We start from the raw sequence: 26,486 nt of genomic DNA on the forward strand, positions 1-26,486 counted from the left end.
TTAACGAAGCAGGCCACATGACGACTTGCAGCCATCTGGCAGGTGATTCTGTGAATGAAGCATTACCTCCAGTCTCAATTACACACAGTATAGTATTCGGGATATATTTTGCAATGCTGACAATTGTGAAAACCTACTGTGAATAAATCAGTCCTGCTCTATGTAAATTTACATGCAGAATCCATTTACACAAAGCACATTGTAAGAGCGGCATTGGAAATGTCACATTTCCACACATTATCTGCTCTTGCTCGGCACTGAAGGAGTTAATGTCTCCCTGCAGCTCCAGATCGCTTCACAAGTCAGCCTTATCAGGCCGAAATCCCTTGAAATACGTTTTGTTGGGTCTTCTTCATATCACTTTTCAGCTTCCCTTGCATGCCAGTCTCCACCCCATCCTGCTTGTCCTGTTCTTCACTATCTCTCCTATTAGAACTTTTGATTTTCACTGTGGCTGACTTGCAGGGGGTGATAGTTTGAGAGAGGCTGTTGTGCCTCAGTGGAGCACAACTCTCCCTCTGTCCCTTCATGCGCCTTCCCTCCTCCTACTTGACTGAACTCAGAAGGGTCTGCAGGTTATGGGCAGAACAGAGAAAGAGCCTGGAGAGAGCGGGGACTGAGCAGCCACAGGAGGAATGGTGCTGGGGCCAGGAGGCTAATAGCCTCTCAGTCAGTGACCGGTAAAGATGTCTGTCTGCCTTTCACAAAACCAGTGGTGAGGCAACATCCACAGCTACACAGCAAAAACTGTAGTGTTGAATCAACTCCCACAGAGTTGATTTTAACATTTTTTCAGGGTTTATATAGCTCCACACTCTACAGAGTTGAATTAACATTTTCAAAATAGTTAATTATTTAACACTTTGTCAGAGTTCCTTCTTTAACTCACCAAACTGGGTTAAATTAACACTACACAGATTGAAAAATAACACTACTTTAACTCTTTAATCTTTTATTAAGGTAGTTTTAATCCCTAAAAGAACTATTTATGTAATAGATTAACATAACTTTTTAACGACAACAAGTACAATCATGAGAATAATTTCAAGAAAACTGTACATTGTCCAAAAACATTTATTATCATGCTTTTTCCCAGAAAGTGAATCAAAACATAATAAATGAAGATATAATGTACAAACTTTCATCTGCAGCACTGTATGAGTTTTGAATATCAAATGGTCTGTGACATTTGAGTTCAGTTATTTTTATGACACACCGTTCTTCAGTTTGTACTACTTTGAATGCATGGTGATGTTCATCAAAGTTTTCAGTAAAGAGTTTGTGTGTCAACAAAAAAATGTCATTTTCAACCATAAGTGTATCAATTATTTGACAAAAGACTGGCATGTCTTCCTCCATTGTACTGCAAACAACGAGTCCAGCTTTGTACTCTACACCATCAATTTTAACCCAACTTGTTGAGAAAACATCTTTTGATAATAGCATTTCACTATTGACCACACTTTCACCTCTTAAAGAAAATGATTTAATTGGCCCAAACTCCTTCTGTTTAAGAGAAAAGGTTTCCCAGTGATAAGCAATGGCCATCTGATGCCGTTTAGCAAGCGATTTGGTGAGGTTTTTGAAATTTTTGAAATAATCTTTGAACAACTTGTGCTTAGCTTCAAACCTCATACTCCACATATACAGTAAAGGGCCAATTTTTCGAATACAGGATGGGTAATGAATCATAAAATGATGCTTAGGAATCAAGTTTCTGTGTGGATACGTGTGCTTAAATAGTTTGTGGTGGTCAATAATCAAATTCTTCAAATATATAGTCATTCCCAGAGTGAGACAAGGTGAAAAAACAATGTTCATTATTTGAAGTAACAACAATAACAAATTCCAGTGTCTGTTCCCTGCAGGAATAATGTCACCAAACAAAAGTGGGATGTTTTTCACAAGACAGAATGTCTGGATAGAGTTCAAACCAATGCTATTGCCAGCACTGTCCAATATGATTTTAGTGGGCCAGTTTTTTCTTTCTAAAAATCCATAGTCAAAACCATAAATCCTAGAAAGCAAGTTCTGTTCTGATATGAAGTGTTGCGTAAGATACTCAAAAAGCAATTTGACCTCATACTGAGCCACACCTTCAAGAAGGTCATGCATTATATCAAATGAGTAGTTATTGCAAATATGGTAATACTGCAATGAATTGAGTGCAGAATTTCTTTTCAACCCATACAGTGACTTCAATTTAGGATCTTCCCGAAGAGACTGGCAATGTATGTCAAACAAATCTTTCCCACGAAGAATAATTTTAGGATCATCCTCACTGTACACCATTTGACAATCATTCTTCTCAATCAAACAAAGGCGACAGAAATGACGGCTACTGAACGACTCATTAAAACCAAGAATTGAGTGCATCCCTAGGTTATCTCCAGTGATCTGTGATATTGTGCCATATACCTGCTCATCAGAAAATGGAAGACTTAGCCCTTGGCTTTCCAGTTTTTTGACATCATTTATCAGTGGTTCCAGTATAACATCAAAACCATACTTTTGCAGATCTGGTGTGTGGAAAAGTGACACTAAATGAATGTTCATCAAAATGGAATTAAATTTTGGGGGCAAGTTTCTTATAACAAAATAAATACAGCCAATTTTGTGAATTCCGCGTTTAGAGCCAAGAGGATTGGCTGTTTCAAAGTCATCATAGTATAGCTGAATTTGTAATGCATGCCTTTTGGCTGAAAACAAAGGGTGAGTTTTAAAGTAACTTCCATCACAAAAGTCATGATAAGCATCAGGCTCTGAGCTACACTCTCTCTGCAGGAAAACACAAATCTCTGGATTTCTAAACATGAACTTCAAAGACTCCAAAATAGGTACATATATAAAAGTATCCTTCACAGGTACTTGATCATAAGTACCAAACTTCTGATTTCGCCTGATGTCATACCTCACTCCAAGTGTTATTTCTCTAGGTTCTACAACTCCCCATTTTAGATTGAAGTATTTATTTCGTTTCCATTCTGTGTTCAGATTGGTGAAAGGGTTTTCAAAATTTTCAAAACATTCATTTATTAAAGATATGCTGGAGTCCTTTGTGGGTAACGCAGAAAGAATGGCCTGCTTTGCTTCTGAGCGAAGCTCACTTGTTAATTCCTCCAAATCGCCTACAAGTGAGGATACTAAACTGTTAGAAAGGCCACTACCCTGCAGTTTGGCCACAATGGATGCACAGATTTCTTTGGATGAATCCCTTGTAAGTACTGAATCAATGCTCACTGGAACACTGGAAGAACTAGACTCTGGAAGAACACTGGGAGAACTGTGAGGAAGATAAGAGGAATTAAACTGGTCCTCCAAAGCAGGTGAAACTGTGTCATTAGAAAAAGAAGCAATGGCTGAAGTTCGATCATTGTGGTCAACATTGCTGTGAAAACTGAGGTGCTTCCTAAAGCCTGCATAAGTTTGGAACTGAAGCCTGCAGCCTGGCTGCCAACAACATAACTTAAACTTAGGTCCAGGATAATAACCATGTTCACCTCTTAAATGTGAAATCAGCTGCTGACTGCTGAGATAAGCTCTCTTACACAAAAAACATGTCAGCATTTTAATGATTTTTACTTAGGTTGTGAGAAGAATTTCCTGGTTAAGGATTTTGGCTCTCAAGTCACGCACTCTTGGGGACTCCTTCATTTTCCCCATATCAATATTGTATACTGTTGTCTGCAGAAATGTGTAGAAATTCACAAGTGCAGCATCATAAGACACATTGAACACAAAATGAGCTTTAAAAAGCTCATCAAATGCCCCAAGGGAGCGGCTGGCCTGGCAGGGGATGAGACGCTTGTCTATGGCAACATAGAAGCTGTCGACCTTCCTCTTCTGGCGCCCAACAGCCAGGAGGTATGGCTGCTGACTCTGCTGATTCTGGAGATGCTCTTCCAAACTGCAGCAAGACTGGAGTTGAGACAAAGATACTGAGCATTAGACACAGGAGCAAGTCAGAGATAATAGCATCACAGAAATGAGTATGTAAACCTCCTTTGTAAGCTCAACTGTAATTTGTTTCATTCACCTCTTAACCAGTGACATGACAACTTATGACAAAAACTATAAATATTAAATTACCTTATGAAAGACTACAAGTCTCTCAACAGCATCAGAGGCGCTGATTTTTTGATACTTTGGTCCTCCTGGGGGTGGCGGAAGTAGATGTAACAGTAACAACAGGGAGGCCATGTCTTGGTCAAAGGCTGCGGCCAAAGAGTCACAAGAATCAATTGACAGCAAATCTTTCAAATGCAATTTTTAAGGAGAACTAGAAACACTTCCTAAGAAAGTTGAAATGTGCTGTCATAAACATTAAACTAACAGCTAAAGAAAACTGATGAAGCAAAGCTAACAGGTGAATGAATTGGTATTTATTAATAGAATCCTGATGCTATTGAACTTTAACTGCTTATAGCAAATCATATTTAACAAACTCACTTGCTGCCTCATCAAGATCACTTCCTGGTGGACTCTCTGCTGACTGCACCAATTGACGCAACTCTACTGTTGAGGTGAGCTGCTTGGCCTCTTTGATGATTTGATACCTAAAGATTGGATCCCATTTCTGAAGCAGCCTGGTAGATATCTCATCATCAAACAGGAGAGTGAAGTCTTGATTCACCTTTAAGAAAGAAAATCTACTACTGCCACATTCATCTTGAAATTTAAAGTGATATTAAAAATTCCACTGAATATTCTCACCAATCCTCTTGTATCCAAGAATCTTGGGAAGATAGACAGGATATCAAGACTTTTGTCAGGATCATTGATGACCTTCTGACGATGCTGAAAGGTCTCTCTCATCTTCTGGAAAATCAAGGAAGTGTCGGATGTATGTTTCAGCAAAGAGATGGCCTCCTGGCAAGCATCTCCATCAAGCTGCATGTCGACATTAATGGGCCTTTGGTAATTTGGGCCCCCTGAAGAAAAACACACAAACATAAAAGCATAGGTGCTGATCAGATAGGTAAATGAAAACAAAATAGTATCTAATGTAAATGAGCACATTATCTAGTTTGTGGACACTTAATTTCTTACCTCCTTGAGTAAAGCCAGTGGAGCTACTTGGTGGTGCAGATCCTCTTCTAGTCTTTCTCTGTATCGTTTTCAAACGCCAAGAAATGTATCCAGTGCTGCTTGCAGCATCATAGAAGTGTTCCTAAAATGTAAATACATTCAAAAATAATGTGTTGTCAATCTGAAAATTTTTAGAACTTAAATGTCAACACACACAAATCCCAATGATGCACAGCATGAAAATTATGTAAACAAAGTGCAATAGTAGTGACTATACATAGCCTTTCTTGGAGTATGGGTCTTTCAGGGATGGGAACAATGTCACTACCCCTAGCGCGTACTGTTCTCTAACAGCTTTGGTGGGGAGGTGCCTGAAAAACGATTTTAAATTAACATGCTTAAGTAATGGCAAAATAGTAACTTGTATTTAAAAAAAAATAAAATGCACAAATAGAACACACATACCCATGGCAATCAATCATGTGAGCCACTATTATATTGACCATTTTTCTTCTGGTAGCATCTGTTAGAGTTTGTGTTGTGTGATATTCCTGGAGAACCTCTTCACCACCTGAATTGGTTCCAAGTACACCTTCAATTAACTTGAGAAAAAAAAAGATGCAAAAAGTGAGGAATAGCTTTTCTACATATTAAGAATAATGAAGTAGAAAAAATACTATGAGAACTGAGTTTTGTCACAACCTTTTTAGCAGATGCTGCATCAACAGTACCCTCAACTCTTGTTTTCTTCCTGGGACCCTCATCTAGAAGTATAGTTGATGTACTTGCATTTGAGCTGAAGCTTGAGTCAGAACAATCAGATGCAGAAGACAAGGAGTAATCAGAAAATTCTAAAAGGAAAAAACAACATTATTCTGTAAGGTGTAGAAAAACAAATCTGGCTGCAGATTTTTAACTAACAAGGCAACATCACACTGCAGACCTGACTCATTTAAATTAACTGATCTCAATGTTCAAACAGCTGATTGGTCAAATTGTGTGCTCCTGATTATTTGGAACAACCAGCAGCCACACAGCCCTTCCCCATGTCTGGTGTTGAGCTTGCCCCTTTAAATTTCTCACCATCACTTGAGAAAACTGTTAGGACCACAGTGCCTTGGCTGATAAGATCACTGAAAATCACTTCATCAACTTCTGTCCCTGTTGCATCTTTGTACACTACTTTTGCATCAGGTGGCAGGCAAAATCTCTCGATGACTGGAAAAGATAAGATATATCTGAGTGCACCTTTTAAGTAAACTGTTCTTGCCTCACATTCACTAAAGTGATACACCACTGTATGATTCAAGAGACTTGGCGAAACGCCCTACAAAAAATTCTGTCCCCCCAACTAAAATTAGGTAAGATATAAACAAACCTTTTTCATGAAACTGCATAAACTCAAAACGCCCATCAACCTCTTCCAACTTCACATACTTCTGCTGTTGGCAGTATCGAACCTGGACCAGCATTTTACTGGGATAAAATAATAACAAAGATGGCATAGTATTTGACATTTAGAGCAATTCAAGCACAAATGATTAAAACACTGACATATACCGTACATGGTGGTTAATACTGACCATGCGTTTGAATTTCACTGCAATAACATTTAATGTTATCAAATAAACCTGTGTCTGTCCATGCAGGAGTCCAATTGATACATAACACAATACAAAATACACGTTAATCTATGGTGTAGTTTACACCAGACACGGAGTGCTACGAAGCGATTGTTTCGGTATCTGGTCTATTTTTTGCGTGGGCCACGCATGTTCCGCAGGAAGTTACACCAGACACACAAGACAATCCAGGCAATTTTGAAGATAAAAGCTATTCTCCAAAATAAAATACTGCGATTGACAAATGCGATCAGATTCGTGTATGAAAAGAGACAATAGAGATGAAAATGAACACATAGCAAAGGAGGGGACAGCCTAACTGACTATGTTTGGGGCGGGTGTCTCAAAGGGAGAAGAGAGTGAGACAGAGAGAGAGAGACAGATTAGAGACAAGTCAGCGATGAACGATGTCAAAGTAAAAGCAGGAGTGACTAAAACAAGCTCTCTTCAATTATTTTGGGATGTTATTTACTTATCAATTGTGAAAAAATTACTCTGAATAAACAGAGAAGCAAAAACGCTCATGAACTGGCGTGGAGAAAGACGTGTCTGTGTGAACAGGGGAAAAGCTGAACGTGGCGCGGCGCTTCCACGTGCAGTGTCTACCGTCACTTACGAGTAAAAAGACTGCAACATTAACATTAGCATTGGAGGCTAAATAGAATTTTCGACACATCTCCTCCTCTATTAAAGCTCGTTTTCAGCAACCGAACACCAAGAAACATCAAGAAAACCTCACTGCGCCGATAGAATACCGTGAATTTTATATAAGTTTGAATAACTTACCGTTTGTGTAAAATACTCCAAGCAGCACGGCAGGCATCCACCACGGTGTAACCAGCAGAAGCACATGGAAAATCGGCCCGGCAGAGCAAACTATTAATTGATCCACGGGTTTACCTGGGCAGAAGCCCAGGGGCCTACCAAGTTAAATAACTCTCTTCAGAGTTCATTTGCTTGGACTTGAATAACACTGTTTAATAACTCCAACACTGAACACTATTTGAATCAGAATGTGTTAAAATGACACTTTGAGAGTGGAAATCAACTCTAACATCTTTAACCCTGAAATTTTAACACTCCAGTTTTTGCTGTGTACTGACAAGTCCGCTGTGCTCCAAATGTGTTATAAAACTGACAGAAATGTGAGCAATGTTTCTCAAAAACAGAGTGTGAAAGAGGCAGACGTAGGCGCGATAACCAGCAAAAGAGAGTCTGTACACTTTCTGTGCTATATTTGAGACTGGCACAGGATAAGAGAGTCAACAGAGGTAACAAAAAAAAGAAGAAAGAAAAAAAGAAAAAGGGGTCTGCAAAATGAATAACAGCATGCAGAAATTCACTGGACCTCAAAGAGGCAAGGTTTCAAACCTACTTCAATCTGATTTGATCATTTGCCCTTTTTTTGTAGCTGTACTGTAATTGAGTGTGCAAACACTATTTTCTTTTCTCCTTAAAAATCAGGAGCGACACAAGAGCATTCACACAGGATGTCGCTTAAACTGTTGGCTTTATCCATTTGTTAAAGTAATAGCTTTTGGGTATTAACTGCAGCTATCTGCCATGTAAATGTTCTGCAACTGCTTCATTCGAACATGACAGAACTGTTCGGGATAGCGCTCACATGTTCATGCAATATTTTAGCACAAAGGTCAGAGTAGTGCTGCTGCAGCACTGAGTTGAGGGAATAATACTGTCAATGATGAAGACTGTTCCTGGGTTTCTGTGGGCATGCATCAGCTGCATCGGTAATGGAACTTGAAACCTATTTTTCAGATGGATAGATGTTTATGTCAGTACCTTTATAAATGACCATTGTGAGGGCAGGGGTTCTCCAACAATTTTTTCAAATTCTTTCCAAGTACCAAAACTCTAAAGAGGCCACTTGGCAAAATGTCAGCCCACAGAATAAAGTCTGTACTATATATACGTCCTTTTTAAGTGCTCCTTTTTTATGCTGTAGATCCGTGCAGAATGTGTCAGCCTGCTGGATCTTTTAATTGTTTTCACCATTACATGCAAGATAAATTAAAGAACCCGGCTTCCCACTAATGCAGACCGAGAGGGCCAAAACATCGCCGTATAACTTTTCATGTGGTTTATACAGAGTGTAATTGATGCTGACTGGAGAGTTGAAGTTGTTCAGCTTCCTGTAGCATCTAAAGGTGGGAGGGCAGGTTGAAATTGCTGTCGCACTACTGTAGCTTTTACAACACTGTACTGCAACGCAAGAGGCTGAAAATTATCAGTGCTCTTACAGATTAAAGCACAAGTCTGAAAGGGGTTATAGCATGAGGAGACAGGAGGCATGGATACAGACAGGCAAAGGAAGCAGTTTTCCTGCTGCTTTCCGCTTTTTCGGTGAAAGTGGTGGTAAAGCCTTTAAATGTTTTCTATTCTCTGTTTTCTATTGCAATCTTTTGGGCATCAGATATCCTGACATGCCATTAGTGAGGGAGGCGCCGCTCGCCTCAGCAGCACGCTAATCCAAGCTTCATTCAGCTGCTTGACTGACAGCTGCAAACACACCTATGCACTGAAATCACAGTGAATGAGTTTGGGGGAACAGAGACTGGTGCGAGTGAAATATGAATGCCACATGAAATATACATACATATACATATACATACATATATACATACATACATATACACATGCATATACATATATATATATATATATATACATATATATATATATATATACACACATATATATATACACATATATATATATATACACATATATATATATATACACACATATATACATATATATATACATATACACATATATACATATATATATATATACACATATATATATACACATATACACATATATACATATATATATACACATATATACATATACACATATATATATACACGAGTGCGAGAGGAACTGACCTGAAAAATAGGATCATGGCCAAGCTTGAAACCTGGATCCCCCGTAGCCGGTTACCAAGATTACGTGAAGTACCCTCAGAAGGTCTGCTAGATGATGTTAATGCAGCACTACAGGCAATACCTACAACCACGATTACCGACACTAACAAGCTGATCTACAATACGGCAGCAGTGATCAGTGAGATGCTTGGCTACAAGTTGAACAGCGACAAAGGGCAGTACCCTCCATGGAGAAGGAGGCTAGAGGGCAAGATCAAAGTAGCACGGAGGGAGGTTAGCCAACTAACGGAGTTGCAGCAAGGTGCGACAAATAAGGTGCCTAAGAAATACAGCAAGCTGTCCATACCTGAGGCCTTGGAAACTGCCAAGCAAAGACTCACAGCCTTGGCCAGCCGCTTGAGGAGGTACACCAGAGAGATAGAAGGCAGGAGAATAAACCAGCTGTTCTCCACAGAACCAGCAAAGGTGTACTCTCAGTGGCAAGGGAACAATAAGAGAACAGCACCACCAAGGCTGGAGACGGAGCAATACTGGAAGAGCATATGGGAGAAGGATGCAACCCATAACGGCAATGCTCAGTGGCTAGAGGATCTGAGGGCAGACCACAGCGACCTCCCTGAACAGGGTCCAGTAACCATCACAGCGGCAGATATCCAAGAAAGGGTCTCCAGTATGAAGAGTTGGACAGCACCAGGGCCCGACATGGTTCACGCCTACTGGCTGAAGAAGCTGACTGCACTCCACGAGCGTCTGGCAGCACAAATGAACCAGCTGCTAGTTAACGAGAGACACCCGGAATGGCTAACCGAAGGCCGGACGGTCCTGATCCCCAAGGACCCCAAGAAGGGACCGGTCCCCTCCAACTACCGACCAATAACCTGCCTCAGTACTACATGGAAGCTCCTGTCAGGCATCATATCGGCTAAGATGAACAGGCACATGGGTCAATACATGAGCGGGACACAGAAAGGAATTGGCAAGAATACCAGAGGCGCAAAACACCAGCTACTGGTAGACAGAACAATCAGCCGAGACTGCAAGACCAGACTGACCAACCTGTGCACTGCCTGGATTGATTACAAGAAGGCCTATGACTCAATGCCCCACAGCTGGATACTGGAATGCCTAGAATTGTACAAGATCAATGGGACCCTAAGAGCCTTCATCAGGAACTCAATGGGGATGTGGCGTACAACACTAGAGGCCAACTCCAAGCCCATAACACAAGTCACCATCAAGTGCGGGATCTACCAAGGAGATGCTCTGTCCCCACTGCTGTTCTGCATAGGCCTGAACCCCCTCAGTGAGATCATTAACAAGACTGGCTACGGATACCGACTACGGAACGGAGCAGTTGTCAGCCACCTCCTGTACATGGATGACATCAAGCTGTATGCCAAGAGTGAACGAGACATCGATTCACTGATCCACACTACCAGGCTATACAGCAATGACATTGGAATGTCGTTCGGACTGGAGAAGTGTAGTCGGATGGTAACAAAGAGAGGGAAGGTAGTCAGAACTGAGGGGATTGAACTACCAGAAGGCAACATTGCAGACATAGAGGACAGTTACAAGTACCTGGGGATCCCGCAGGCAAATGGGAACCATGAAGAGGCCGCTAGAAAGGCTGCAACCACCAAGTACCTGCAGAGGGTCAGGCAAGTACTGAGGAGTCAGCTGAATGGTAAGAACAAGATCCGGGCCATCAACACGTACGCCCTGCCCGTGATCAGGTACCCTGCTGGGGTAATAGGCTGGCCAAAGGAGGAGATAGAAGCCACTGACATAAAGACAAGAAAGCTCCTTACCATGCATGGAGGGTTTCACCCCAAGTCCAGCACCCTGAGGCTGTACGCTAAGCGGAAGGAAGGGGGCCGGGGACTGGTGAGTGTCAGCACCACAGTCCAGGATGAGACAACAAACATCCAAGAATACATTGGGAAGATGGCCCCAACTGACCGAGTGCTCAGTGAATACCTCAGGCAGCAGAAACCCAAGAAGGAGGAGGGAGACGAGGAACCATCATGGAAGGACAGGCCCCTGCACGGTATGTACCACCGGCAGATAGAGGAGGTGGCTGATATCCAGAAATCCTACCAGTGGCTGGACAAAGCTGGACTGAAAGACAGCACAGAGGCACTAATCATGGCAGCACAAGAACAAGCTCTGAGTACAAGATCCATAGAGGCTGGGGTCTATCACACCAGGCAAGACCCCAGGTGCAGGCTGTGTAAAGATGCCCCAGAGACAATCCAGCACATAACAGCAGGGTGCAAGATGCTAGCAGGCAAGGCATACATGGAACGCCATAACCAAGTGGCCGGCATAGTGTACAGGAACATCTGTGCCGAGTATAACCTGGAAGTCCCGAGGTCAAAATGGGAGATGCCCCCAAGGGTGGTGGAGAATGACCGAGCTAAGATCCTGTGGGACTTCCAGATACAGACGGACAAAATGGTGGTGGCTAACCAACCGGACATAGTGGTGGTAGACAAACAGAAGAAGACGGCCGTAGTGATCGATGTAGCGGTTCCGAATGACAGAAATATCAGGAAGAAGGAACACGAGAAGCTGGAGAAATACCAAGGGCTCAGAGAAGAGCTCGAGAGGATGTGGAGGGTGAAGGTAACGGTGGTCCCCGTGGTAATCGGAGCACTAGGTGCGGTGACTCCCAAGCTAGGCGAGTGGCTCCAGCAGATCCCGGGAATAACATCGGAGATCTCTGTCCAGAAGAGCGCAGTCCTGGGAACAGCTAAGATACTGCGCAGGACCCTCAAGCTCCCAGGCCTCTGGTAGAGGACCCGAGCTTGAAGGATAAAACCGCCCGCAGGGGCGTGCTGGGTGTTTTTTTATATATATATATATATATATATATATATATATATATATATATATATACACATATACACATATATATATATATATATATATATATATATATATATATATATATATATACACATATATATATATATATACACATACATATATACATATATATATATATATATATATATATATATATATATATATATATACACATATACACATATATATATATATATATATATATATATATATATATATATATATATATATATATATATATATATATATATATATATATATATATATATATATATATGTGTATATGTGTATATATATATATATATATATATATATATATATATATATATATATATATATATATATATATATATATATATATATATACACACATATATATATATATACACATATACACATATATATATATATATATATATATATATATATATATATATACACATATATATATATATATACACATACATATATACATATATATATATATATATATATATATATATATATATATATATATATACACACATATATATATATATACACATATACACATATATATATATATATATATATATATATATATATATATATATATATATATATATATATATATATATGTGTATATGTGTATATATATATATATATATATATATATATATATATATATATATATATATATATAAATTCAGGGTGAGCACTTTTTTTTTTAAGTGAACCATTGTGGCTCAAAGTAGCATCATTCGTGCTCCTCAAGAGCCCTTCGGATGGCGAGACGACAGCTCATCGACAGCACCATTACCCAGACAATGAAAGAGATACAAGATGCGCAATGCATTTTCTGCCTATTATAGAGAGAGAGAAAAAAGAGTAAAAAGTGATGGGAACAGAAAGTTGGAGAAAAAAAGAGAGTCTAAGAGGAGGAGCTCGGAGAGAGGGAAAAGGAGAAGAATAAATGAGGGAGGTGGGGAGTGCGATGGTGGATAGAACAGTGCAGGCAATCTGGGGATAAGAGATATAAAAAGCAAATTCAGGAGGCGAGATTTGCAAGGTATCAAATAGAAAATTAGCAGCAACGTCGGCTGTTTTCTGTTTTTCTTTCTATTGTTAGAGGAACATTACGGTGATTTGAGTCGAGCAGAGGTCCCACTCTGTCAAGAAATCGAATCTATCAGACAAACAACCTCCTACTCTCTGCGATGGACGTAGTGGGACCGGAGACAAAGGTCTTATTATAAAGCATTAGTTTTCTGCACATAGTCCCTGGCGAAACATTGTGTTGCTTTGATGGATACTGGTGCTGCACTTGGTGTGATGAAGGAACAGCCCAGGTATCCGTCTCACAAACCAGGTTGACCCTTTTCATAAGCTCCTAGAACAGTTCTTTGAGCCTAATAACATAAACTATAACATCTCTATAAATTCTTTAAGCAGATTCCATATAGAGATTCGGAGCGTTCCAGTTGCTGCCCCCTATCCCGTGCTCTTATCAGACCTGCAGTCTCATGCTCTCAGGGAGTATCATCCATCTAAATCACGAGCTGGCGGCTCATACAGTGTGTGCCTGTGGGTGGAGGTTACGTGATTCCGATGCTGTATTTCTGCACTGATCTGTGGTGTGGCTAAAAAAAAACAACTCTTCTGGCACATCTTCTGGAACACCAGGGATACAAACATGCAGCAGTGTGTTTGTGGTGGGTCCAAGCGGATGGTAGAAATACCATGCTGTTGAGACCAAACTAAAGTGGGTCACGAGGTTTGATACTAAACCTCGGTGGAAGTTTGTCTACTGTCTCCTGCATCTTCTGTGTTTATAGTACATTCCCCCGACATCGCAACCGCCGCATGTGTGCTCAACTTCTTTTTAAAAATTGATTTCTTCTTTGTGATCACAGCTGTCACAACCAAACTAAGCTAAAATAAAGCAGCTGTAAAAATGATTTAGTGGCTATAAACAAGGATAATTCTCTTCATATCTACCAGATACTAAGATTTCTTTGCAAGTACATCTATTTATTAAGAGATGTTTCTTATCAGTATGAGTGTCCCGCTACTCCTCCAAGTATACAGAATACAGCTGGTCTTAAATCCACATAACACGCTCGAGTTGATGGACTTATTTATATAAATTGTCTTTTTGTTTTTGTTTTTTAACTCAGTCTCACTAAAATCTCCTGTAATCCCTTGTAATCTCATTTACAAGAGAGAGCAAGAACAAGACATATCCACAAGAAGACAATCAGCAGCAGACAGAACGACAACAACAAAACACAAAGAATCATTAAGAACAATTACAAGAATCGTGAAAACATCATTTAATAGTTTTGAGCTGATGCTGTTTGAACAGGTAACCAAGGTAAGTGCATACAGTGAAAGTCAACATTAGTCCTTTATAAATGAATATGATGAGATGACCTTTTATCCTTGACTTTAAGTAACTCCATCTAACCTTTTCATATGGAGAAAAATGATGAGTGCAGTGTGATACACAGAGACTGCTGTTTTGTTTGTTTGGGCAGAGAGACAATACAGAATATTTTATAGCCAATGACAAACATGAATATTGGATACCACGGAGGTTTATGGTCGGAGGAACCAGAGCTGGAGGACCGGAGGACATGCGATGCCTTCTACCGGCGCTGCCAGGATAAAATGTCACTGGACTGCACATAGAAAATCTAAAACTCATTTAGATAGGAAGTCAAAACACAAGAAAAACACACCTATATCTATAAATACTTGTCAGTATACAGGGAGTGCAGAATTATTAGGCAAATGAGTATTTTGTCCACATCATCCTCTTCATGCATGTTGTCTTACTCCAAGCTGTATAGGCTCGAAAGCCTACTACCAATTAAGCATATTAGGTGATGTGTATCTCTGTAATGAGAAGGGGTGTGGTCTAATGACATCAACACCCTATATCAGGTGTGCATAATTATTAGGCAACGTCCTTTCCTTTGGCAAAATGGGTCAAAAGAAGGACTTGACAGGCACAGAAAAGTCAAAAATAGTGAGATATCTTGCAGAGGGATGCAGCAGTCTCAAAATTGCAAATCTTCTGAAGCGTGATCATCGAACAATCAAGCGTTTCATTCAAAATAGTCAACAGGGTCGCAAGAAGCGTGTGGAAAAACCAAGGCGCAAAATAACTGCCCATGAACTGAGAAAAGTCAAGCGTGCAGCTGCCAAGATGCCACTTGCCACCAGTTTGGCCATATTTCAGAGCTGCAACATCACTGGAGTGCCCAAAAGCACAAGGTGTGCAATACTCAGAGACATGGCCAAGGTAAGAAAGGCTGAAAGACGACCACCACTGAACAAGACACACAAGCTGAAACGTCAAGACTGGGCCAAGAAATATCTCAAGACTGGTTTTTCTAAGGTTTTATGGACTGATGAAATGAGAGTGAGTCTTGATGGGCCAGATGGATGGGCCCGTGGCTGGATTGGTAAAGGGCAGAGAGCTCCAGTCCGACTCAGACGCAGCAAGGTGGAGGTGGAGTACTGGTTTGGGCTGGTATCATCAAAGATGAGCTTGTGGGGCCTTTTCGGGTTGAGGATGGAGTCGAGCTCAACTCCCAGTCCTACTGCCAGTTTCTGGAAGACACCTTCTTCAAGCAGTGGTACAGGAAGAAGTCTGCATCCTTCAAGAAAAACATGATTTTCATGCAGGACAATGCTCCATCACACGCGTCCAAGTACTCCACAGCGTGGCTGGCAAGAAAGGGTATAAAAGAAGAAAAACTAATGACATGGCCACCTTGTTCACCTGATCTGAACCCCATTGAGAACCTGTGGTCCATCATCAAATGTGAGATTTACAAGGAGGGAAAACAGTACACCTCTCTGAACAGTGTCTGGGAGGCTGTGGTTGCTGCTGCACGCAATGTTGATGGTGAACAGATCAAAACACTGACAGAAACCATGGATGGCAGGCTTTTGAGTGTCCTTGCAAAGAAAGGTGGCTATATTGGTCGCTGATTTGTTTTTGTTTTGTTTTTGAATGTCAGAAATGTATATTTGTGAATGTGGAGATGTTATATTGGTTTCACTGGTAAAAATAAATCATTGAAATGGGTATATATTTGTTTTTTGTTAAGTTGCCTAATAATTATGCACAGTAATAGTCACATACACACACAGATATCCCCCTAAAATAGCTAAAACTAAAAACAAACTAAAAACTACTTCCAAAAACATTCAGCTTTGATATTAATGAGTTTTTTGGGTTCATTGAGAACATGGTTGTTGTTCAATAATAAAATTATTCCTCAAAAATACAACTTGCCTAATAATTCTGCACTCCCTGTAGATGCATACACTTGTACAGCACGAGCACACACTTGTGCATGCCCATAGCAAAGACTGGCTGGTCTCCTTCAGGTGACTGATGCAGCGCTTCAGCAAGCTACAATAAAACGCTCATCAATCACAGAGGCTAATCTCAGGTTCTTGCTGGCACTTTCATTGTGCAGGCCTTTCTGTAAGGCTGCCTTCACATAATGCCCCGCTCTGCTTGCTTTGACAGGCCAACAGCCCTGCAGCTCCCTGCCATGAGAGCCATTCTCAAGTGGCACGCCTTTGAAGTGAAGCACTGGCGGGGCCCAGGCTAATCTGGACATCTGGAGGCCGGGTGGGTGAAGCAGGACAGGGAAAAAGCCCTTGCATATAGATAGTGTGAGTCTGGTTTTGTGGGGGAATGAAAAAAGCCATTTCTTGATTTCTATAGATTGGAAATCCAATAGAATGGAGGCTCTAATTTTCAAACTTAAAACTGCCCTGACACAGAAAGTTCAGCATAAAGGACCAAATGGCACACAGGTCTTTACGTCAATCTTCAGAACCATAGAGTTCAGGTCTGCAGCATTGATAAGCTGGACACAAGCACATAAACAGTCTTGTTAGAAAACGGCACACTCCAAAAAAGAAAAACCAAAAAGACGGATGCATGCTTTGGAGGGGGCTGAGAGCATTTCATAACTCCTTCAGGCCACCTCTCCAATCTTTCTGTCCTCGATCCCCACCAGCAATTTTTTTTGGGCTTTCCAATCCTACTCACCACTCTTGGCAGATGAAACACAAACAGCCCTATTCAAAAATAAACACAGCAATTTTGTGTGTGTTTACCTTTGATTCTGCACTCCAAACTGTTCTGTTCCATTTCACGCAGTGAGGAACACCTCGTTTCTTGGCCCACTGTACAGATGAACGGGCAAGATAGCGGGCGCCATTATTCCACACTATCATTTTAATCTTGGCCCGTTTTGCTTTCTGCTCCTTTATAGATGCCTTTTGACCTCGCCAAACTGTGAGGTTCTATTTACAGATGGCACAAAGATACATTTATGAAAATTGAAAAGTGGCAAATAGGGTTCCAGATATGAAAAATAGCTGACATAAAATTCCCTGGGGCCACACTGTCCCCCTTAACTTGACAGCAACAGTTTGCCACACTGAACTTTAAGCTTGTGGAATCAATGTTATTGGAGATTTCAAACCATAAGCATAAAAGATAAAGACTCATTTGTTCCCACACTTGCATACATCAGACTGTAACGCTGGATGCATGCTGTGTCTGACTCTACTTCAGATGCTAATTCCCTATAACTGCAAAGGAACCTCATGGCAACACTGAGAAAAGTGTTCAGGATTAACATGCAAGCAGAAGCTGTGACCAAGGAAAAATGGTACGCAGTCGCTTGTGTTTGTCAGTCTAGCATCCGCAGTTTTCAACATATCGTTTTCAAATTTTGTGTGATGGTAGACATCAATACCAGCTCGAGCTGATTTAATTTGAGTGAAAATCAGATCAAAGTCAAGGTCACACCAAAAGTTAAAATCTATAAAAACGTTTTATTTAAAATTTTTATGGATCCTCTACTTGACCTTGACTGTTATTGTTAGCGCCCAAGGTCAAAGTTCAAGGAACCATAGAGTAACATATTAGATGAAAGGGCACGAAGAGAGCTGCACAACACACCTTTTATTTTTTCAATACAATGCCATGATTTTTGCACACTGTATAAATCTAACTTAAAATGTTAAGTTTTTACAGCTTGAAGGAACCAATTCAGCTCCAATCATATGAGTAAAGATAATAAAATTCACCATGTTAGTATGTAAAGCTTCATAGCTCAAAGGTTAGGAATTAGGAAAAAGCTTTAGTTTCTCTGAATGCTCGTGTACCTTAACCTTGACACCAAATACGGCAAGTTTTATTATTTTCCATTACATCTTTACATCAACTGCTTTTCCTCAGGGATTATATGCACCCCTCACCTCACCTTTAGGGGATGTGCATGATGAATAGCTCAATAGATTTCAACTGGATCGGCCTTTTTTTTCTCCCATGTGTACATTTAAGATGAGTCAATATAGATTATCGACAAGTTGACAGCAGTACAGTAAGATGGACTTCAGCATGCTTGCTCAGAGCAGAGTGTCCCTCATCTAAAAAAAAATGTACCCACTATGTCTGAATAAAGCTGGAGCTGACACTAAAGTGAAGCATGGTGTTTTTTTCTCTTTTTTTGACTCCAAATAAGTCAGCAGCAGCAGCTCGACACTTGACTGCTTTCACAGCCTATCCTTTCATGTTTCCCTTATTTCAAATTCTTTTGTTAAAAAAGGAAACGGTAATAAATCTGAAATTTGAAAATAAGCTGTCACAGAAGAAAAAGCAAGATATCAAATTACCGGGAAGCTGAATGAAAATGCTAATTTTACAAAAGCTACAAACTGCATTGTCCCAGCAAAATGTGTCCATGTAGAAGCAGCACTGCAAGTACAGCACTGACTGATACAAAATGTGCGGTTGGAGGTGATCACTGACCTCTGATGGAAACCTTTGGGTGTTCTTTCTTTGTGCACTCCGGATGGGTCAGGGGGTCCAACGAGGATGGGGTCGGGGTCGTTGGGACAGCGGAGTTCTGCGTGAAAACAGCCGGGAGGAGAAGGAGTAGGAAGAGGCCAGCCATAGACGAGGGGGCGGAGTCCTGTGAGGACGCAGTCATGGTGATGACCTCTCCTCTAGCTGTCAAGCTGGGCCTCTGGGATACAGCTGGAGAAGAGAAGAAATGACTTCAGCACTTCAATGCAACATTTCTACACCTGGCTTCAAAGAAACGAAGCTCTCTCTGAGTCACTTCAAAATCTTTTTTTTCCTCGCAGACTTTCTATTCCTGAGGGCGTTCCTGAATGAAGCACAGGAAAACCGAAAGAGACTGAAAAAAACGGTGCAAAGGAAAAACATTTTGATAGAAAGGACATCATTGTGGGCTGAAAAAAAAAAGAACCAGACAAATAGAGGGTGGCTGGAAAGATGAGCTAGAAAGCTGAGTGAAATGCAGGAAATAAATGAATAGAGTTAGAGGTTAGAAAGACTCAGAGCGGGGAAAATCTAGCTTCTTAAAGAGGTACCCCTGACCCTTGAGATAATTATTTAAAATGTGCAATTAAACCTCTAAAGTTCATTTGATGGCTGATTAAAACAGGAAAATTGAACCCAATTGTGGACTGTTCAATGAGGCACAAGGTTCCAGCAGTTAGCGAAGCAGTAACGAGTTCATTTAAAATCTGCGACTTTCAGATGCTTCAGTGCTGGATTTTTTTAAAAAAGAAAGAAAATGTTTGCACAACTTTGATCCTTGAATACACCTGACATCCTGGCATGTTTACTGCACATGTGATGCATTTCAGCGCATTACTCTCGCTTCTTCTGAATTACGTCTTATGCAAACAGACTTTGGCAGACTTACACGCGGATGTTTCCAAATGCACACACACAGAGACACTCCTGCTTCCCCAGTAAATGTAATCTCTTCCAGTTATAACATATGAGTCTACAGTGCGGCGCTGAAACCAGCAGTTCATCATCTCCCAACCCCGCACTCCTTACGATGTTAGCTTAGCGGAGTGTAATGTTATTAAAGTAGATTAAAAACTGAGAGCATCAACTTTCTGCAGCACTTTGGCTTGGTTACATATCTCTGTAGTGTTTTCCTCACTAATGCTTCAATCAATAACAAATTATTAGCTTGGTTGAGTTGCAAATCAACCATATTGCCCTGCAATCAATTATCCCTCTCACTACAGCCGGTAACTAATTAGGCAAATGCAAATAGAGCCCATGTTTGTCATTACAATACAGTGGAGTCAACTGCCAACTAAAATAATGCTGATGAAACAGGTGGAAACATTCAGTGCAGTCTGCAGCAGACTAGATTCAGTGAAGCTGGATATGTTTCAAGCTTTAGGGCTGCTTGTTTCGACTACACCACGAAGCAAAAGGGGAAAAAAAGAACCTTTTGATCATTTGTCTATATTTTATTTTATGATTTTATAGTGTTTGTCCTCCAGTCTGAAACATAAAAACAATCATGACTCAAAAAAATGACCGAATCCTCTTTAAGGGGTGCATGCGGGCCACTCGAGCTGGCAGCTGTCGGGGTTTTTGTTTCGTTGAGAGGAAGCATGAATATTTGAGTGCGTCATCAAGTTGAGACTCTTGAAAATGCATCAAGCCATTGTCACGTCTGCACGCTCTACCTCTTGTACTTTGTTCTTTCCTCTTATCAGACTTTACCTGTCATTGTTCTCTACTCTGAGACCTTCAGCATTTTGTTTCACTTGGTTTTGCATCTTCTTTTTCTTCCTTAACTTTCAGCTATTATTGTTGTGCATTTAAGGAATATAACATCTTCCATTTGCAGGCTATGATGCTTCCTAAACCTCCATTTCACCTCAGAAATATAGCAAAAGCAAACCTTTACTGTTATTCAGTCATCTGAAACTTTTAGTACACACTTCAATTTTCCCCCACCTTGGTTATTGTAACTCACTTTTCATGTGCATCTCTCTGTCCTCCAGTTAGTGCAGGACACAGCACAAAGCCGCTAACAAAAACTAGCCAGCGTTCACATATCACACCTATTCTTGCATCCCTTCACTGGATTCCAGTGATATAGTATTAACAGACCTATAAAGCTCTACATGGAAAACACATTTTTATAGATTAGCTTACCCTTAATCTTTCCCCCTTTATTTTGAGACATCGTTTGCGTGCGTGGAGGTGTGTATGTTGGAAAGAATGTGTCATAAGGCTGATTATGTGTCTGTTTATGTTTAAATGTTTAAAATTATCCTTAACATGTTGCAAAATCACACTAGTCCTCTGCAATCAAGCAAAAAATCACTGTTCCTGGCATCAGTATCAGTTTCTGATTAGACAAAAAACCACTTCTATGTTAGCAAATAGCGATTTTGCCACTTCATTTTGATTTAAATAAGGATAATGAGGTCTGTGCATCTGGTAGTGTCATGCAAATATAGTCTATGAAAAATATGACATTTCAGTTTTTATGTTTTTTTAATAGCATTTCCTTCCTTTTCACCTTGTGCAATAAACCCAAAACCCTAATGCTTTTTTTTGCCTTATATAAAGTAAATAGCGCTGACGCCCTGATTTAATCAAACTTATGTAGTGCAACTTCAGGAGGTTAAAGCTGAAAAATGTGGCCATATTTTTAGCCTCTTCCTATAGGACGTCTGTTAGTTGCATAACTTGCATGAGTACTTTGGATCAGCGAGTGCCAAGTTGTCTTTCTAAATTCTCTGCATAACTCGTTTGATTCCTCCTTTCAAAAGTTGCATTTATCACTGAGACAAAGCCCAATGTTGTGCATGCAAGCAGAGATATGACAAAGACAACCGTATAAATGGTCAAGAGAAGTATTTCTTCCGACAGATTCGCCTTTCACGTCTCTCTCTTTTGGCATTTTCACTTTAACTAGATACCTCACAGCAGAGTGAGACATGACACACACAGAGAGCAGGACAGAGACAGTGCAGGATGACACCCACTTAAGGTTCCAAGGTAAAATCAAACCAATAATATTTTATTCAAGGGTATGAGTTTTATTCTTTAGAACATGTCATTTTTTTAATTTCTATTATCTGCAGGAGCAGCTTTGGCAGGTGCTTAATTCATACTAAATCACTGAGTCCTGAAAGTCAAAGAATGACTCTACAAATCCTCTCATTAGTTAAAAAGCCGGGCTGAGAGCAGGCAGGCCAGGAGATCATGACAGATGACCGGGACTCTGCTGTAAGCTTGAAATTGTGGTGGCCGAGCTATCTTGGCACGGAGGCGCACGGGGGAGGAACTGTCAGCAGCAGAACGAGGCTGGTGTGTGGCTGTCAAATATTTCTGAGGAAAGGCATGTCATACACTCAAGCAAACCCAGATGCACTCAAATCTCAGCACCGAAAACAGGCAGAATCCAGACACGGACAGCTGGTCACACTCCATATTGGGTCACAGCGTGCGGGCAGAGCTGATGCATGCTGTGTGCCAACATCAACTCCTCAGTGTGTCCGTGCACACTTGTAAACCAATGTGCGCGTGTGTGTTTATGTGAAGCGAGAATCTTTAAGTCGGCTCCAAAGTGGCCCGATAGTGCCCATCCAATTTCCCATCCTGCTGTGTTTGGGATTAGCAACAGTTTGTCGGCAAGGAACCAGGACAATCAATACCACAGAGGAAGCTGTCCATAGGAGGACACATGCGTGCACACACACACACACACACACACACACACACACACAGACATGCTTTTAAAAAGACTCTGTGAGCCACCGTTCGCCTGTCAGTTGATCATTCAGTCTGATACAATGAGTTAATCAGAGGTACACTATTTGGACCTAGAGGATACTGTGCGGATTGGACTAATAAATGTCCAAGCACGTCTCTTTGTCACTAATTTAAGGTGAAGAGAGACTCTTACTGCATCGATGCTGGGAAAATGGTGTCTGGAGAGTACGTTTTTGGTTCTTTTTAAAAAGTAAAACTACTACAACAAGCAGACAGCTTTTTTAAAAAGAAAAAGCGGATGGAAGGAAAATCCACTGGTGGAGGTTTTGTTGTCTCCAGAACTGAGAGAAATAAAAGACCATGAACTTTCAGACACTGTGATCTTAGATTTCTGTACTTTCACTGCTCTTATGAAATATTCCTCACTTGTTTTAAAGGCCAGCTGACATTAAATTACATTCTTAATAACATGTTCTCCTTTTTACTTTGAGCGGGTATGCAAGTACCTTAACTTGGAATACTTACAATGTCCTGATTTGGCTTGACAACGTGTTTCATTGGTATGCTATGAACATCCTTTGTCTAAGTATGCTGAACATGGATCCTTTGCACTTGTCCAAAACATTTCAGCCTTGGCTCTCTAACTTTGTCTCCAAACCACTCAGCCTGAGCTGTCCCTCTGATATGCTCATTTCTATTCTTGTGCATCCTCGCAACAAAAACCTGCAATTCTACCACCTTTGAACAATGATACACAACCAACCCCTGGGGGTCAGGACCCCGAATGTCAAATAAAATATGTAGATGATCAAGAGTGAAATTTTCTTACCAGAATGATAAGAGCCTAGGTTAACAACCACCGCCATCGGAGGTCCCGATGGAAACTGTGCTACTGCTGGGCAAAGACAAAGGAAGAGGAGATGGGTCCAGCATGGTCGGGAGCAGCAAGAGAAAAGCAAAGGTAGGAGTGTGGAGGCGTGAGTAAGGGACTGCAGAAGGAAATGACGAAGACCGCAGAGAGGAGGGCATGCAGAGAGTTGGCGTAACAGAAGGGGATGCAAGGGTGAAGGTGAAATGGAGACGGATGATCTGCTGTGGCGACCTAAGATGCTGAACAATGATATACATTAGCTTTTAATCTCACAGTCTCCTTTTTATTCAATAAGGACAATCAAACACACAGCTGGGAAAAGTGAGCTGCTGTTTCCACTTTGAATACTACAGAAGTAAGAGCACTTAAATGTACCTTCAAACAAATTCTAACAAGTTCCTGTCCCCATGGCTTGCATGCTATACTGACCTTGGCTTTTACTGCAACATGCCAGCTGCTGTCAATCAAACACAGCTCCAGCTGATCAAGACATTTTGTAACCTTCGCTTAAAGCATGGACTTACAAACAATACTTTCTTTTTCCATTTTCACATTTCATCTGAAAATGGCAATGTGCGAGACAAAAATGGGGCAATGACTTGCAAACAAACCTCTTGGCTGTCACGCTTTAGCTTCTTTATCCCCATTTTCTGTTTTATGTTGTAACCAGTTAGTATTTCTCATTTCTGAAAGCCCACTTCCAGTCATACGCTCTAAGGTTTTGTAAATGACATTTTGCATCATTAAATTCTAATCAACCCCTCAGCACATATTTTTTTGTTCAACTTGAAATGCCTGAAAAAATGTCAATGTTTTCTTTATGGGGACAAACTTCATCTAATGGCTGAAACCTTTTTGGTCCCATAGCCAAGATGATGACCACTGAAGCAGAAAAATCTGCACTCACATTTTACAAGCATAAGTATAGAAGTATGCAATATTCTTCTTCTTTATCTGGTACTTTTGTTATCGCCTTTCTGCCATACCTGTGGTAGATAACATCATCACTGAGCGTGTATCTGTTCCCCTGCTTTCATTTGTTCTTTGCTAGTTTCTCTTGTTACCCTTCACACTCAAACTTTCCACAGCCAAGTCCTCGTTTCTTTCATGGCACTCTCTTTTTTCTAGTTCCTAAAGCTCTCCCTCTGTTTGATACTTTGCCTGTTTTTGGATTTCACCTCTATTCTGCTTCCCTTGAACTTCACTATCACTTGGAATTAATATTTTGGATTTTAGTCTATACTTTGCATGTTGTGCCTCAAACTCAACATTAAAAAAAATTGATAGCATTACTTCATTTTACGATCTTTTTAAAAAAGGAATGAATTTGAATATTTAAGTGAATGAACTGTCTTACCCTTAGCTGTGTACTTATGTAGGCTAAAAACTAATTTTGACTTAAATGTTTCAAAGCTAAAGGCAGTGTGTTTCCTGCCCAGGTGTACTGCATTAATATCTCGCTGGGATGCTTCTATGTGGTTGCAGCATGTTGTAAACAACCCCGAGCAGTGCATCAACTCAGTTTTATTCCCATCGGCTTGCAATTAAAAGGGCTACACTGGTTTTGTGTTAGGCAATTTTGGAAAGCTGAACTTAGACAAACAAGGTAAGCTGTTTATTTATTTATTTATTTTAATAAAAGTTTTTAACTCTTTATCCAGGTGGCAGCCTGTAAATCTAAAAATTTCCCTCTGCAAGCTTCCACAAGTCCTCGCCAGTGCCAGCACGTATCTATGGCAACAGAGCGGCAAGTTGGTAGTTAAGCAGCAGGAACCAGGTTGAGTGTATTTAGGCACAGACCTCAACAGGCTCCTGAGGGGGGGGGGTTGGCAGATTGCCCAATGATGAATAGGAAGTGAAGACAATGAAAAGCTTGGAGTCGGGAAATATGAGCAATATATATTATATTAGGCAAAAAATAAAAATGCATTCAGTAGGTAGGCCTAAAAAAAGGAGGAAATCAAATGCAATCCAGCAACTTTGCCATCAATAGTACTTCTGCAAAGCTTCCACACTTTCAGTTCTTGATGAGATCATAGGGGTGGTGGCACATGGCATTACCTTATATTTAAAGGTGCAGCTGATATTTTTTTCTCCTGTATATGAATATCTATCTATCTATCTGGATGGATGGATGGATGGATGGATGGATGGATGGATGGATGGATGGATGGATATAGCATTTTCCAAGTATATCTAACTTCTTAACACTCAAAGCAAGCACATTTACAGAAACGTGTAGGTTGTACAAGTGTCATTCCTCTACTTTGGCCTCACAGTTTGACACAAGCCTTTCCATTTAGGTGTCACAAATAGTTAAAAATCCCAGGTACAACTACAGTGGGTCAACCAACTCGCTAGTCAAATCCAGTTGTATGACGTGTGATTTGAGGGTGCTTTATATGCAAAATGACCAGTGTGAAAGAATTGTGGTGATATATTTGGTCCTTGCTCCACTCTGGTGGTTCATCTGTGGTTTATTGTTCACAGTTGCAACAATCTTGCAACCAAAGACAGCCTGAGCCAGAATGCTGAAGTTGTCTGCCAGGAATATGGGATGACCATCTCACAATGTTAATGCAGCTATGACTTCT

The 26,486-nt window shown here is 40.6% G+C and overlaps 2 protein-coding genes across 5 annotated transcripts in view; both read right to left on the reverse strand.

The window, feature by feature from the left end:
• The window catches only part of sema5ba (sema domain, seven thrombospondin repeats (type 1 and type 1-like), transmembrane domain (TM) and short cytoplasmic domain, (semaphorin) 5Ba), a 206,520-nt gene that overhangs the window by 103,865 nt on the left and 76,169 nt on the right, over positions 1–26,486 (reverse strand). Inside the window, exon 3 of the mRNA XM_085374937.1 lies at positions 19,263–19,490. Within this exon, the coding sequence (XP_085231063.1) occupies positions 19,263–19,443 (181 nt within the window). The 5' untranslated portion in view covers positions 19,444–19,490. The remainder of the gene's footprint in view (positions 1–19,262; positions 19,491–26,486) is intronic.
• LOC146615645 (uncharacterized) lies at positions 2,897–7,703 on the reverse strand. 4 transcript variants are annotated; one of them, XM_085374188.1, is made up of 10 exons: positions 7,437–7,483; positions 6,407–6,504; positions 5,731–5,879; positions 5,494–5,630; positions 5,306–5,399; positions 5,050–5,170; positions 4,714–4,931; positions 4,450–4,633; positions 4,090–4,214; positions 2,897–3,918 (listed from the first exon to the last, which is right to left on the reverse strand). In XM_085374188.1, exons 2-10 carry the CDS (start codon positions 6,498–6,500, stop codon positions 3,583–3,585), a joined length of 1,458 nt encoding a protein of 485 aa, XP_085230314.1. In that variant the 5' UTR covers positions 6,501–6,504; positions 7,437–7,483; the 3' UTR covers positions 2,897–3,582. The 4 variants fall into 4 exon arrangements, with proteins under 4 accessions (XP_085230314.1, XP_085230316.1, XP_085230315.1 ...); XM_085374190.1 differs by lacking the exon at positions 7,437–7,483 and adding an exon at positions 6,112–6,246 and having other exon boundaries at positions 6,407–6,549; XM_085374189.1 differs by lacking the exon at positions 6,407–6,504 and having other exon boundaries at positions 7,437–7,703.

This window comes from Diplotaxodon limnothrissa, linkage group LG16 (assembly GCF_057381915.1).
Source record: "Diplotaxodon limnothrissa isolate DT_005_m linkage group LG16, D_limnothrissa_male_GT1.1, whole genome shotgun sequence".
NCBI classification, from domain to species: Eukaryota; Metazoa; Chordata; class Actinopteri; order Cichliformes; family Cichlidae; genus Diplotaxodon; species Diplotaxodon limnothrissa.